Consider the following 14144-nt stretch of genomic DNA (forward strand, 5'->3'; position numbering starts at 1 on the left):
ACTTACAATAGTATTTTCCAAGAAGTGATGATAAACCCTGAGATGCAGAACTCTTCCTGAGGTGCTGAAGATCCTGCTGGCTTCATGTCTCACCTGGCTGTGCAGGTGATTTGACAAGCTGCACATTCCTTAGGGCACAATTTCTTGGGAGGAGAAAAGGAGTTGGTTGTTTTGTGGAGCAGAGCCTTATGATGTGTGTTACTAATAAAGCTGAGATTAAAACAAGTTCCAGAGACAGTCAGCTGTGTATACAGAACAAACTGGAAGCAGGGAGTGTGACAGTGCAGAAGATGGGAGTGTAGGGTGTTGGTAGCTTGCAGAGAGGGTAATTGAGTACTGTGTAATACCCTTTTATATTTTTTTAGAGCACGTCACAGTTTTCTTAGGAGCCAGCAGTGAGACCTTGAAACTCTGCAGTGATGTTACAGAGGACACTCCAGGCAGCAGAGTGCTAAAACCCCTTAGTTTGGGTGTCCTGGGGTCTGTGTGCAGTTCTCTGTTTGGTTCCATCCTCTTGATTCCCCATTTGCAGATTGTGCTTGTGGTTTTCAGACCCCACGGCATGGGACACGACCTGAACTGCTTCACTTAACAAACCCAAATAGTTGGAGCAGTTATTTTGTTGTTTTTTATGATAAATGAAATGCCAAGTTTTCCATCTTTGCTTTTTCTCATGGCCCTTTAACCCATGTGGTAGGCTTATTTAGGGAACAAGACAAGCCTGGATGCAGTCCCAGAGTTTGCAGTAGCTTCAGATGCCCCTCCAAAGGTTAGGATACTTCACAGGGGATTTGTTCTGCAACAGAGAGGCTAAAAGGAAACCCATGCTAGTTACTTTTTGCTTTTGATTCTGTCCTAGTACTGCCCTGAAAACCAAGCAACAGAAAATTTACAGAGGCAGCATTGTTGCTGTTGGGTCTAATACCATATTTTCTACTGTAGCCTCATACCAGAACTTCAAAATGCTCGTAAGAAATATTTCACATGCAGGATTATTGTTCCTATTGCTACACCTTTGCAGTAAGAAAAGCTGTATTATGCCTTTCACATAAAAATGCAACTGTTTTGCTTTAGATATGGTTCTGTGCCACAGTGTGTGCACTGTTTCTGGGGGCTTTCGGTAAAATGGATATTGGAATTAAATTGTGCATGCTTATACATGACATTCAATGTCTATGTCTTTCTTCCCTGCCTTATGCCCTTGCAGTTGCATTAACAGGGGTTACATTGGACTAATTGTAGCAGGATTTGGTCTTGTGCCTATGAACAGCACAGATTTGTACCTATGGAGCAGCACTGTAGTGACACTGGTGCAAACAACATACCTGAAGTTTAACATTTTGTTTCCTGTTCCAGGATATGATGATGTTTCAGAAACAAACTTGAGATCTTACAGTGTTCATTCTGCTAAACATGTGCAAGAGAACCGTCCTGTGCCCATTCGCAGAAAAAGAAGCATTGGTAAGAAACAAGCTATTTGTACTTTGGGAGTGAAAGCAGAGGGGGTGCTTTTGGTCAGCCAAGCAGGACATTTCACTGGAAAAATGTGACATGCACAAAGGAAAAAAAGGGGCATTTCTAGCTTCTGCCTTTCTTTTTGCACAAAACGAGCCGTTGCCTGAGAAGCTGTCTTCTGGAGGATGTCCATAGGAGACAGACATGCATTCTTTACATTCACTTTCTTGTTGCAGCATGTTGGAAAGCTAGACCTCAGTTAGAAAATGCTGTGATATTCAATGTATAATTCATAGTGTGGGGAACAACTACAGCAGTGTGCTTTAAAAAACATCAACAGTTGGTAGAGTTTTCAGTACAGAAGCTCCACAAAAGGAAACAGCTTGACTCTTTATTCACAAGAAAAATACAGTTTATCCCGAAAATTGAAAGCCATTGATAGAAACTCCAGGGCATTGATTTCCATCACTGTGTAGGGCACCAGGCATGTTTACAGGGGATTTTATCCTTATTAATAACGATGGTGATCCAACAAAGCCCAAGTATAAATTTTAAAAAGGCATGATGAAGAGGGTTTATATGCACTGCTTGTTCACCTGGTTAGGTGTGAGTGTTCCACCACTCCATCTGACTGTGGAAAACATCCATGATTTTACCCATGGTGGGTAATTGAGCCTGTTTGTGCTTGGGGCTGTGGTGGTACGCAGAGATAGCCCAGCCTGCTGTCAGCAGGGATTTGCAGTGGGAATTGGCAGGCACACCCAGCACATTGGCTGCCTCGGGAGAGCAGCGGTTCTGAAGCAGCCTGCGACGTTGGCACCTCACCCTGCAAGGTGCTGAATGCGTCCCCACAGCAGTCACTGGGAACTGGGTGTGCTCAATAACTCGCAGGAGTTGCCAGCTACCTTGCAGTATTGGATGTGTTAATTTTTTTGAGTTCATGGCACTGGGGGTTGAGAGTAAGCATTTTCACTCTGTTTAGTCTACTGAAATGCATCTCTTTCAAAACTAAGCCTAGATTTCCATGATGCAGGCACAGGCTAGGCCTGAGCTTCTTGTACTTAAGAACTAAGTGAAGAAGTGCAGGCAGTGTTCCAGTTCCCTGACACATCTAACCCAAAGCTATCACAAGCTTCCCCTGTAAGGCAAAGAAAAAAAAAAAAAATCTCCCAGCTGTCTTTGGAGAACTTACCAGCAAACAACTTGTCCCTGCAATTGCTATTTTTTTCTGGACTGTTTTGAAATATCATCTTGACTCCTTAAACAGTCCCTAGGTTGATGATGATACATGGTTTGGATCATGGCAGCATCACACAGTGCTACAGAGCTACTGATTATAATCCTAAACAAGCTCACCTTACCTGAGCCCGCCAGGATATTGGTTCAGCTGCAGGTTTTTCAGTCATGCTACTCTGGTGGTTTTGCCTCATTCAGGAAATAACAAATTAAGTAAAACACACCATATACAAAGCTTTGATAACTTCAGAAAAAATGGCAGTTGCTATTTGGAAGGGTGGATGAACCAGACTCCCTGATGTGTGGGGATCTTAAAGTTCTGAAAGTGGAAACCCAAGTCTTGAAAGTTTCAAGCTGGTGCAGGTTGTTTCCCAGCTGGGCAAATTGGGTGTGATACAGATAATCCTTGGTTTAACTTCTGAGGCGCTGTTTGCCAGGTGTTGCATGTTTGTGTGATGGTATTTGTGTGCAGTGATGATCCCAGTGCTGGAAAACAACAGCTGCTGTTGCACAGTCACTCTCAGGCTGTACTAGGGGGTCATCAAATGTGGAGGAGCTCCTGGCTTGCTGTCACTTCCAGAACCAGGATTGTCTTATCTCATGGTATATGCCCTGAGCTGTGTCAGGAGCCAGGCCCCTGGAAACCCTGATTTTAGGGCTGGGCTTTGGGAGCGAGTCAAGCTTGTCCCCAGGCTAACACCACAGCTCAGTTGTCAGCAAACAGCGCTCAGCACTGGCTTGCCACTGACCAGCGGGGACTGGGAGCGCTGGTCCCACGTGTACCTGGTACCTGTGGGTGCTCTGGGGTGGGAGCAGCTGCTCAGCTGGGGCTGTGACTCTCCTGTGCCCGCAGAGGAGGCCATCCCGGCGGTGTGCAAGACGCGGACGGTGATCTACGAGATACCTCGGAGCCAGATCGACCCCACCTCGGCCAACTTCCTGATATGGCCGCCCTGCGTGGAGGTGAAGCGCTGCACCGGCTGCTGCAACACCAGCAGCGTCAAGTGCCAGCCCTCCCGGATACACCACAGGAGTGTCAAGGTGAGCAGGGGGCTGCAGGGCCCTGACAGGGTCCTCTTCAGCCTGGGAGCTCCACTCACCCCTGTGCCAAGGTGAGCAGGGGGCTGCAGGGCCCTGACGGGGTCCTTTTCAGCCTGGGAGCTCCACTTACCCCTGTGCCAAGGTGAGCAGGGGGCTGCAGGGCCCTGACAGGGTCCTTTTCAGCCTTGGAACTCCACTTACCCCTGTGCCAAGGTGAGCAGGGGGCTGCAGGGCCCTGACAGGGTCCTCTTCAGCCTTGGAGCTCCACTTACCCCTGTGCCAAGGTGAGCAGGGGGCTGCAGGGCCCTGACAGGGTCCTTTTCAGCCTTGGAACTCCACTTACCCCTGTGCCAAGGTGAGCAGGGGGCTGCAGGGCCCTGACAGGGTCCTCTTCAGCCTTGGAGCTCCACTTACCCCTGTGCCAAGGTGAGCAGGGGGCTGCAGGGCCCTGACAGGGTCCTCTTCAGCCTGGGAGCTCCACTTACCCCTGTGCCTGTGTGACCCAAATCTTTACTCTCCATCCTCGGGTAGAACGCCCCTCTCCATTTGGAGTGAGCAGATGGCCTTTTCAAGTTACGTGGTCATTGGAAAATCTTGGGTTTGGATTTGATTTTTACTGGATTCCCTTTAGGTTTTCTCTCTTTTTTTTTTTTTTTTTTTGCAATGAAAATAAAGTTGATTGTGCCTTTCCCATGATCTTGCACAGTACAGATCTTAAAGTTAAGAAGATAAAATGACTCAAGGGGCATTGGACTTAAAAAAATAAATAAATCACAGTATGGAATGCTGTTTTCTTAATTAAATATTATGCAGCCTAAATTGGGCTTTTATATTTGACAACATAACACTTTTGATCTGAAAAAATGTGTTTCAAATTATCTTACCCCAGGGATAGAAGACTCAACAGCTTCATGCTGTATTTACTCATTAGACAAAATCCCTATTGCAATTTTCCAGTAAATACTACGTGAAATATTTATGTTCATTTGGCTTCACTGTGTTCTAATTTTTATCAGTATTTAAACAAGTGCTGTTGATCTACATCTGTGTGTAGGAGATTAGACTTACACTTAGCATTCATATTGTGAAGACTCTGAGTTCTTGTTGCCCTGAATTTCTTAAGAAAAGAATTCTATAAACCCCACCACATTCTTGAAGATAAAATTGCTCAGCACAACACACTGATTGCTGCACTTGCAATGGATTTCTTGAGGAAAGTGCTGTTCACTTAGTGCTGTACATCCTAGAACAAAAATAAGGCACCTAAGCTATTTCATTGTTTTTCATACACTTGTTTTCATACTGCAGACATGTGTCTGGGCAGGATTTCTTTTTCTTTTCTGTTTCTCAACATCTGAAAAATGTTTTTGCATCCAAATAAGCTGGAGAAACATCTGAGATTCCCTCACTGTTCCCAAAAATAATCATACTTTACACTTGCTTACTGCCTTGCCTTTGTGGGATATGCTTTGCAGCAACAATTAAAAATGAGGTAAAAATTTGGATCAATAATTACTTGAGGGTTGAGAACAATCTGGGGAGATTGAAGGACTGCAATTGTGAGCCTTTCTGAACAGGAGCTAAACAGCAAAGTGCCTCAGGGTTGTGATATTTAGTGCTGTTGCCTTTGGGTTTGATGCAGCTTCCAGTTGATTTCGTGCAGCAGCAAACACGTACAGAGCAGCAGGATGTGCTCAGCAAAGAGCTGAGACTTGTGTTGTGAACTTGCTGTTGGTACCTGTGTGTGATAATGGAATCTTGTGCTTCTCTCCTACCCCTGCAGGGATGGGGCAGATGCAGGTAAGAGAGAGGGTCTTGGCTGTCCCCTTGCTGCTGGGACACCGAGCGTCCCCTGAGAGCTGCGAACTCCTGGCAGCAGCTTTGCAGGATGTCACTGCTGGGGCTGCTTCCCCAGCACAGCACCACGTTGAAGGAATCTTAGTCTCTCAGTCAGCCCGTTGTAGTGCTTTTAGATTTGCATTCATTTTAGTAGGGCACAAGCTAAAAGTAGGCTCAGTGGAGCAGCTGCTTTTCGTGGCTGTGTAAATATATTGCCACCAGCAATATCAATATACGTCAGCCAGCTTTGGAGGACATTTTTTTTTTTTTCCAAGCTCCAAGACTGCTCCAAACAGTCATTAAGTAGCAGGGGAAAAAAAGGACAAGAGGTCAAGCAGGAACAGGATGTTCATTGTAAAGGTTGGAGGCTGACCCCACTGTCACACCAGAACTCTTAGAACAGAATCCATATTTATGCCCTCCAGAGTCAGATCCCCTTGTAGCTTTGATGTAATTGATGGTTTTCTGAGCCTTTTGCCAATCCTAAGTTTAGAGCTGACTGTCTGCTCATGCCATTAAGTAGCTGGCTCAGAGCGAGGGTCCCTGGAAAGGTGGGAGCGGTTTTGGAGAGCCTTCTCAGCTGCTCTGCAGTGCAGTTGGAAAGCCGGCTTGTGTTTTCCCCTGATGTCAGACTGCATAAAAGCTCTCTTTTGATGGAACTTTGAAAAGGCTTTCCCCGCTTCCTCCTCATTGACAAGGTAGTGAGATCATAGCTGGCCCATTCACACTAGAAAAATGTTCATCCAGAAAGGTCAGCAAGTGGGTTTGCATCATCCAACAGGCGAAAGCAAAGGGTGTTTTCTTTGTCTCACTGAGGGCTGCTGTAGTCAAGGTTCAGAGACGGCTGGGGCAGTGTGGGAGGAGCAGTGGAGGTGCTTGTGTTGGGGCATTTCATTCCTGGGACATGATTCAAAGGCTGGAGGGTTTGGGGATGTCCTTTTTTTCATTTCCACTGAGCTCTCATCAGTGAAATACCCTTAATGGGCTTGTGGAATTGAAGCTGTAGGGAGGCTCCAAGCCAGGGGGGTTGGTGGAACAGCTTCCCTGAAATGGGTCTTGTGAGGTTTCCCTTTCATGGGGTGGATTTCATTAGTGAAAGGTGGGTTTGCCTTGCATGGTGGCAGAGTGAGCCCATGAGAGCACAGCCTCCTGGCCCCAAAGACATCTCTGTTCAGCAAACTGCACCTGCACAGCCCTGCAGAACTCAGACTGAGATGAAGAGGCTGGCTGGGAGGTGCTCTTTGATAGGGAAGGAAGGGCTTGTATTGCTCTCCTGATCGGGGAATGATGACAAGGATGGGTGAGTTAGGGGTGTTGGTGTCTGTTACAGAGAGATTTCCTCCTCTGGGTGCAGAAGCATTCAGTAACATCTGCAGATCCTGTTGCTTCTGTCCAGTGAGTTCAAGTATTTACCAAGTACCAGACCATAATTTATTTGGGGAGGTCTGAACAAGAGTCTTCCCAAGAGGCTTTTTGTAATGTTCAGCATCGTGGTGTTCTTGGTGGGTTTGGTCACAGGAGCAGAAGGTAATTAATATTATGGAGCAAATCCTGCCTATACTGCTAATTTTGAATAGCCAAGCTGAACATTATGATTGTTTGCAGCAATGCTTATTTACACACTGAGAAACAAGAGCCAGATGATGCCATCTACCTCAGCTTTGCCTCAGGTTGGCCTTGAGCAGAAGATGTGCCAGCTTCAGCCATTTCTGCATGTTCAATGTTGAGCTGATCTGGGGAATCTCAACCTAGTATCTTGTTGGAGTACATTAATATGAGGGTGAGGTGCAGAGAAAGGGAGCTGGACAGGAGGGAATGCAGGAACAGCTCCTCAGCTGTCACTGGGGAGTTGTTCAGAGGCTGGAAAAAAGTGCTGGAGTTCAGGATGAGTTGCTCAGCAGAGCTACCCAGCCTCAGAGCAGGGCAGTGAAAAGGCCATACAGAGCACATGGGATGTGTAGGAGAAATGGCTGTGTCATGTTTGCAGGTTTAAGAACCTTTTTCTTCAGTGACTGTTTCTGCCATTGGGATAAGCAGCACTTTGAGCTGTGGCTCAGCTGAGATTGCAGCCAGCACTCGGTGGGACTGGCAGGCAGCACCAGGTATCAAAGGTCAGTTTAGGAATGGGAGAAACAAAGCAAACCCTGATAGAGGTGAAGGTGGAAAAGCAGCGAGGTGCCCTCGGAGTATGGGGAGCCTGGCAGAGAGCAGGGTCTGGCTGCTCTGCTCAGGGACACACAGACCCCACACAGCCATTCCTGCCCTCCTGTCCCTGGAGCAGTGACTTGTCAGGCCCTGCAGGATCCCTCCTCAGTCCTTTAGTCTCTGTTGACTCACATCTTCCTCACAGGCAGGTTTTCCCTCCGTTGTATCTGTGTGCATTTATTTTAATATGGAAGCAATAGATTCCAAAAAGTATCCTCATTCAGTTGCTTTTTGGGCTTGTTTCCATCCAGTATTTAGGTATCAGCCTATGAGTTTTGCTGTTAGGAGGAACTTTCTGTGTTGAGACTTCTCTTGCAAGCTCCTGTCCATGATAAGTTTTAGCTTTGTACTAGAGGTGTTTTGGACTTTCCTGCTTACAGTCTTGTTTTTTTTCCTGCCCTGATTTCATCTCTCCTGGAGAATCTCTAAGAAGAAGTGTTCCCATGATGTTTCCATTAGGCCACGTATTTTCATCAGATTTGATTTTCATTTTTACTTACCCACCACACTGTATTGCAGAATGTAGACCTAGAATCTGCACTGATGCAAGTATGGTGCCACTGATTATAAACCATTTAAGCTAATCAGTTATTTCACTGTCTTGCTCTCAAAGAGTTTTTATACAGTGGTATTTTCTGGATCTGGAGTGTGTGAGGATTTTTATTTTTGTTGCATTAGAGACAAGTAAAAGGAGCTTGTTGATTTGTTGAGGACTGACCACCTCAAAGTAATACACTTGAGAGTAACAGCACAATATGAACACAAGGGAGAAAAATACAAAGAAGAAAAAAGATGTGTACACAAGGCCAAATCCCATGCTGTTGGCACAGCTATTCATGTTTATACCCACTGAAAATGTGACCTGCAGCCTTTGTTGTTGTAGATCAGCATTGTGTGTGGCAGCAGGTGTTAACAGGTGACACAGACACAGCAGCTTATCTGGTTTGTGCTGCTTCAGTTCCAATATTTGCAACATCTTACAAAATGACATCCCTTCAAACTTGTGTAGCATGAAGTAGGGCAGTGGAACGTGTGCTGGATTGTGTTTTAACTACAGTACTAAAAACCAGCTTTAAATTGCTGCATGAATTCATTATGATCCTCTTCAGAGTATTACTGTTTCTGTGGTTTTTTACTCTTGTTTAATACCAAATAGCCACAGGAACTGCATATATCTTTCAGTTTGTAAAACCAAGCAAAACAAGGACAGGCTTTTAAAAGCTTGATTACAGTTTATTTTTGTTGCATGTAATTTTCAATAAGACTAGTTTTTTCTAACAGCTGTAATAAGCATGGCAGATCTGAAAGCTGTTTCGTGATTGCTGGGTCTCTTTCTTTGTCTCTGATGATGGAGGTGTCTTAATTACTGTTTGTTTTCATAAATTTTAAGGATTAGTCATCCTTTGATGCCAGATGACTCAGTTGTACCATACATTTTCAAACCATCATGTTCAAAGGCTTGATGGAGTTGGGTTCTGATAGGAAACTGGGTTCTGATAGGAAGTTTTGAAGCATACTGCTTCGATCCATAGTTAATCTTTCAGATAAAGTGTTCTGGTGTGTCATGGCCAGCTGTTAATCTGTTTACATGGAGGTCTGACAATTTCAGAAGATACCTTTTAATGTGGATCCTTTAGTTATTGCATGTGTCTCTGTAACTTTCGTTTGCTGGGTAAATGAAAATCATCTCCAGATCCTGTTGACACAAGGGGTGGTGACTAAAATGTGGATCTGAACTCCTTGCTCTGTGAAAGCGAAGGCAGATCTCCCGTTGGCTTTAAAAAGGCCGGGATTTTGCTCTAGCTTCTCTCACTGGCATTCAGAGGCCCTTGATAGTTGTGTCCCCAGAGCCAGAAGAATGTTTCTGGGAACTGGAAATGTAATGTTTTTTTCCAGCCACCACTCTCATTTTGTGACACTGTTGCTCCAGTTTTGAAAGGGCAAGGGAATGATTTTCACAGTGTGAAGATTGATTTGGAGCATTGAATCCCCACACAAGGAAACCATGGCTGGGAGTGAATTGTGGATGCTTTATTTGGTAGTGATTGGAGCTTTTGGTTGGACCAGCCTTTATGGCTTTGTCATGTAACTTCTGTAGAGACAACCAGCCTCTCCTGTCCTTCTGTTCCCCCATCTCTCTGATTTATACTGCATCCATGGGATTTGTAGTTGTCTTGTTTGCTGGGACAGCCACACTGCAGCCCTTTTGTCAGATGATGAGTAGCTCTGAGAAGCCATGATTTAACTGCAGTGGTTTCCATTTCAAGCAATGATCACCGCCTGTTCTGCAGTGTTCAGCACAGCTGAGACCTACACTGGACCCCATACAAGCTCCCTATCACTCTCCTTGCCCATTTTATGCCATATTCCCTTGCATGGCCCAGACCATCATGCCCATTACACTTAGCACAAGTCAGTGCCCAGCATCCCACGAGCCATTTCTGCACCCCAGAACGTCAGTGCTCCTGCTCTCTCTGCCATTCTTCCTCTCCCAGCTGCCAGCCTGTGGCTCATGTTCAGCATCCCCCACCCCAACATCCTTCTGTTCTGCCTTGGTTTCCTTCGGATGAGAGATCTGCACGTAGCCAGAGCTGCTCCAGCATGATCCTTCCTCCAACCTCAGCTTGCCCTCCAGACTTTTTTATTTTAAGGAAGCCATAAGTGGAGCAGTGCAGTTGTGAGCAGTTGGAAGGACTGGGGAGAAATACTCAGTCTGCCAGCTACCCACAGTAAAGCCAAAGGCTGGACCCTGTGTAGGAGTGGTCATTCCCTTGGACCTAAAAACTTGAGAGCTCTTGTGATCAAGCCCCAGGTTATTGTAGGGAGGGAGTAGGAATGAGACTCTGCTTTCTGAGGTGATGTTCAGATGCTGGTTGTGTAAGGTTGAGCACTTTACATCCAGAGGGCTCTGGAGACACCAATTTGTAAATAATAAAATGTATTACAAACTATTGTAATGCCTTCACTGTCAGCCTTTAACAGAAGATTGTGCTAAAAGTGGCAGTTTACAAGAACACCACTGATCTGAATCTGTAAAGAAGTTTATTGTGATACATGTGGAAACTGAGTTGCTTAAAACATCAAACCAAAATGAATGGGAAATTGTTTTATCTCTTGGGGGAAAATTGTTTCAAACTGCTGAACCTGAATAAACAAATAGTCTGTGCAATAAATAGTTACACGATGCACAATTAAGATAAAAGATGATTAATATGCTAACATTTTATATGGGTTTGGCTACATTAAAAATGGAGGTTTATAGTTATCTGTCTTCAGTTCTGAACTGTAACCATGTTGATGTGTCTCAGTACATACCTCATCGTATTTTATAGGTGGCAAAAGTGGAATATGTTAGAAAAAAGCCAAAATTAAAAGAAGTTCTGGTGAGATTAGAAGAGCATATGGAATGCACCTGTACATCATCAAATACTAATTCAGATTATAGAGAAGAAGAAACTGGTATGTTTTCCTTTTATTTTTGCATTAATGCTGATTTAATATGGACCTTATTTTTATATTAGTAAAGCATATAAAGCAAACATTGCTTACAGTGAACTCAGTAGAGAAGCTCCCAGCTGCTTCTCTGTGTTGAAGATGCAAAATGAGGGCCAGTTTGTGCTGTATAAGGAGTTTGGATTTCAAATTTGAAGTGTATCACTTGTCGTTAGGCTGGCCTTTAAATAAATGTAAATGCCCAGTAGTGTTCAGGTTTGCTTTACTAAATTAAAGGTTGTCATGTTGCAGCTCCTGGGTGAGCTCTGTTGCCTAATTTCTTTAGAATTGTGGAGACAGGGCTAATATTAAGATTTACTTGACCTTGGGGAAAATATGAATGAAATTAATGTGAAGCACTTTGGAATAAATTCAGTATTCAAGGCTAAGGAGTTAGTTTGGAAACAGCACTCCTCATTCCTGTTGTTTCCTTATGTCTGTTTACTCAAGAATTTGTCAGTTGTTGCCTTAAACCTAAACGTGCCTTATCAAGACAACCCTTGAGTTACAATGGGGAAAGATTTATGGGGAAAAATTCTTACTTTCAATCTGGCTTTCATAAAATCATTCTGAATGATCTAAAATCATTACTCAGATCTACTTCCTGCAGTGCAGTCAATGCAGAGCTTGACACACACAGGAAACCCACTATGGTAGAAAGGACATTTCCCTTTCTCCTGATACTCTTGAAGGCAGCCTCCAAAGTTTGTTTTGCACCTCTGCAGGGAATCTAAGAGTGCAGTAGAACCAGCCCAAAATTAAAAGAGTCAGTGAAGAGCAGGTAAACATGGGAGGAAAGCTGCCCCAAGGTGATAGATTTTGTAGGTGGTTGGGTAAGGAAGGTTTTCTGTACTGGCTCCATCCAGGATGGAGACATAAACCTGGTTGCAAGCAGATGTAAACATCAGTTGCTATGTACAGAGCAGAGGAATTAGAATATCTATAAAAGTGAAGTTAAACCTCTGCTGTGATTTTACTGGACATCAATTTATAATCTGAGCTGAGTGTTTAGCTGAAACTAGGTGGAGTTATTAGACAAAACCACACATAAAGTGGCTATTTTTAATGTGTGTATGGTTTGATACATTTTCTATGTCTCCCATTTGGGAAAAAAGTTTCATTAGATCAGTTTCAGTTTTCCAAATTGTCTTTAATTGCCAAAGACTAAGCAATTGGTTTTGATGTGCGTAAAAAACGGGGCAGAATTATCATGGAGAAATACGTGTTCCTAGGAGTTAATTACTGGTAGGAACAAAACTTGCACCCAGCAAGTGGATGGCGAGCTGAAAATAGCTCAACTCCAGAGCTGAAGGCAAATGTTGAGTACTGCATGGTAACAGTAATTATAGATGGATCTTGGGAATGACGTGTGCAATGCCAACTTCGTTTATTATTTCTTTGCTTTTGTGTAATTACTTTGTAAACTCAATGTCAAATCAGACGTTGTAAAGTTATTACTTTAATGCGAAGGATAATGAGATTTCTTTGAAATGTAAACGGTTTGAGTATTTATGACTTCAGTGTTACACGAAATGCATTACCTTAGGGCTTTTCACCAGCCCTGCCCTTATGTTAACAGGAAGGCCTAGGGAATCAGGTAAAAAACGGAAACGAAAAAAGTTAAAACCAACATAAAACCTACTGGAACTATTTGATATTCAGGTAGGACCTATATGCTGAACACCCTAATAGCACAAGAACTGGAAAACTTAATCAAATATCATCACTTCGACTTAATCACTGTTCAAAATCTTGACACTTGCTACCTCAAGGCTGCAAAGAGATTAGATTTGATTGGCTTTGATAATTCTACCTGCTGGTATTTTCCCTTTAAGCTCCACATCACCATCAGCATCTTACATTCTTGAGCTACTTCCTTTTCTTGCCTTTTTTATTTCTTTTTTTATTGGAGGGTGCTAATACTTCAGCTTCTGAAATCTCAAGTTCCATTGCTTCTGCTTGTGTTCCATTATTGATTTCTGAGGTCAAAGCATCACGTGATAATGCATGAATGAATTTTCAGGTTACAAATTGTTGTGTTCCCAGTCCCTGGCTGTGAAGCATTGAGTGTACATACAGCAAATCCTATTACTTGTGTGACCATCAAACTCACGTTCTGGCGTGAGCTGGGGTTGATTGCACATGCACCTGACACAGTCTGATGATCTGCTTACTTGACAAGAAAGATGCTAAGAAATGCCATTTTTTTATTTTGTGTTGCAGAGCCCTGTGTTACTTTCACCAGAAAATTAAGATCTTTTTTTGGTCTGTTCAGTCTCAGTAGGATGATGATAGTCAGTCATCAAAATTCATGAGGTTTTCAGTGTAGTGAAAAACTAACACCCTCAGTGCAAAAAATGACTGAAATCCTTTGGCCAACATATTAGCAATGTATGATGATGGCGACACACATTCCAAATTAAATATGGAATTTCCATTTCTTAATGAGTTGAAAGTATGTAAACTGCAGCACTTGCAATTAGTTCTGGTATTTGGAGTGGGAATGATTTGGATTTTGCAGTGTCTGTGCCTAATGCCTGGATGATGGTGAATTTAATTTCCTGTTTTTTGCACATAAACTCCCAGTGGCAGTTTTCATTTATACCAATGTATCGTTTCTAAAGAATGCTAAACTTGATATCCTGTTTCAGATTAACAGGTATTTATTGGGAGTAGTATGATAGAAGCAAAGATTTTCTAAAATTCAACTTTAAAAGTGAGCATGTAAACTCAATCAAAACAGCATTTAGAACTTCTTGTCCCAGGTTAGTGACTCTTCATGCAGACCAGTTGTTTTTTTTTTTTTTTAAGTCATCTACTTCAAGGACAGGACCTTTGATTCTAATCATAGAGTTATTGTATCTTTTTTCTCTCCT

General features: G+C 43.5%; 1 protein-coding gene across 7 annotated transcripts in view; it reads left to right on the plus strand.

Annotated features, from left to right (window-relative positions):
* The window catches only part of PDGFA (platelet derived growth factor subunit A), a 37463-nt gene that overhangs the window by 8138 nt on the left and 15181 nt on the right, over window positions 1–14144 (plus strand). For 4 of the 7 annotated variants that reach the window (XM_069030241.1, XM_069030240.1, XM_069030239.1 and 1 more), the window contains exons 3-5: window positions 1357–1461; window positions 3545–3732; window positions 11109–11235. In XM_069030241.1, coding sequence (XP_068886342.1) covers window positions 1357–1461; window positions 3545–3732; window positions 11109–11235 — 420 coding nt within the window. Of the gene's footprint in view, window positions 1–1356; window positions 1462–3544; window positions 3733–11108; window positions 11236–12847; window positions 12931–13919; window positions 14034–14144 lie in introns of all 7 variants that reach the window. The other 3 variants (XR_011155329.1, XR_011155330.1, XM_069030242.1) reach the window with 3 other exon arrangements.

This window comes from Aphelocoma coerulescens, chromosome 14 (genome assembly GCF_041296385.1).
Source record: "Aphelocoma coerulescens isolate FSJ_1873_10779 chromosome 14, UR_Acoe_1.0, whole genome shotgun sequence".
NCBI classification, from domain to species: domain Eukaryota; kingdom Metazoa; phylum Chordata; class Aves; order Passeriformes; family Corvidae; genus Aphelocoma; species Aphelocoma coerulescens.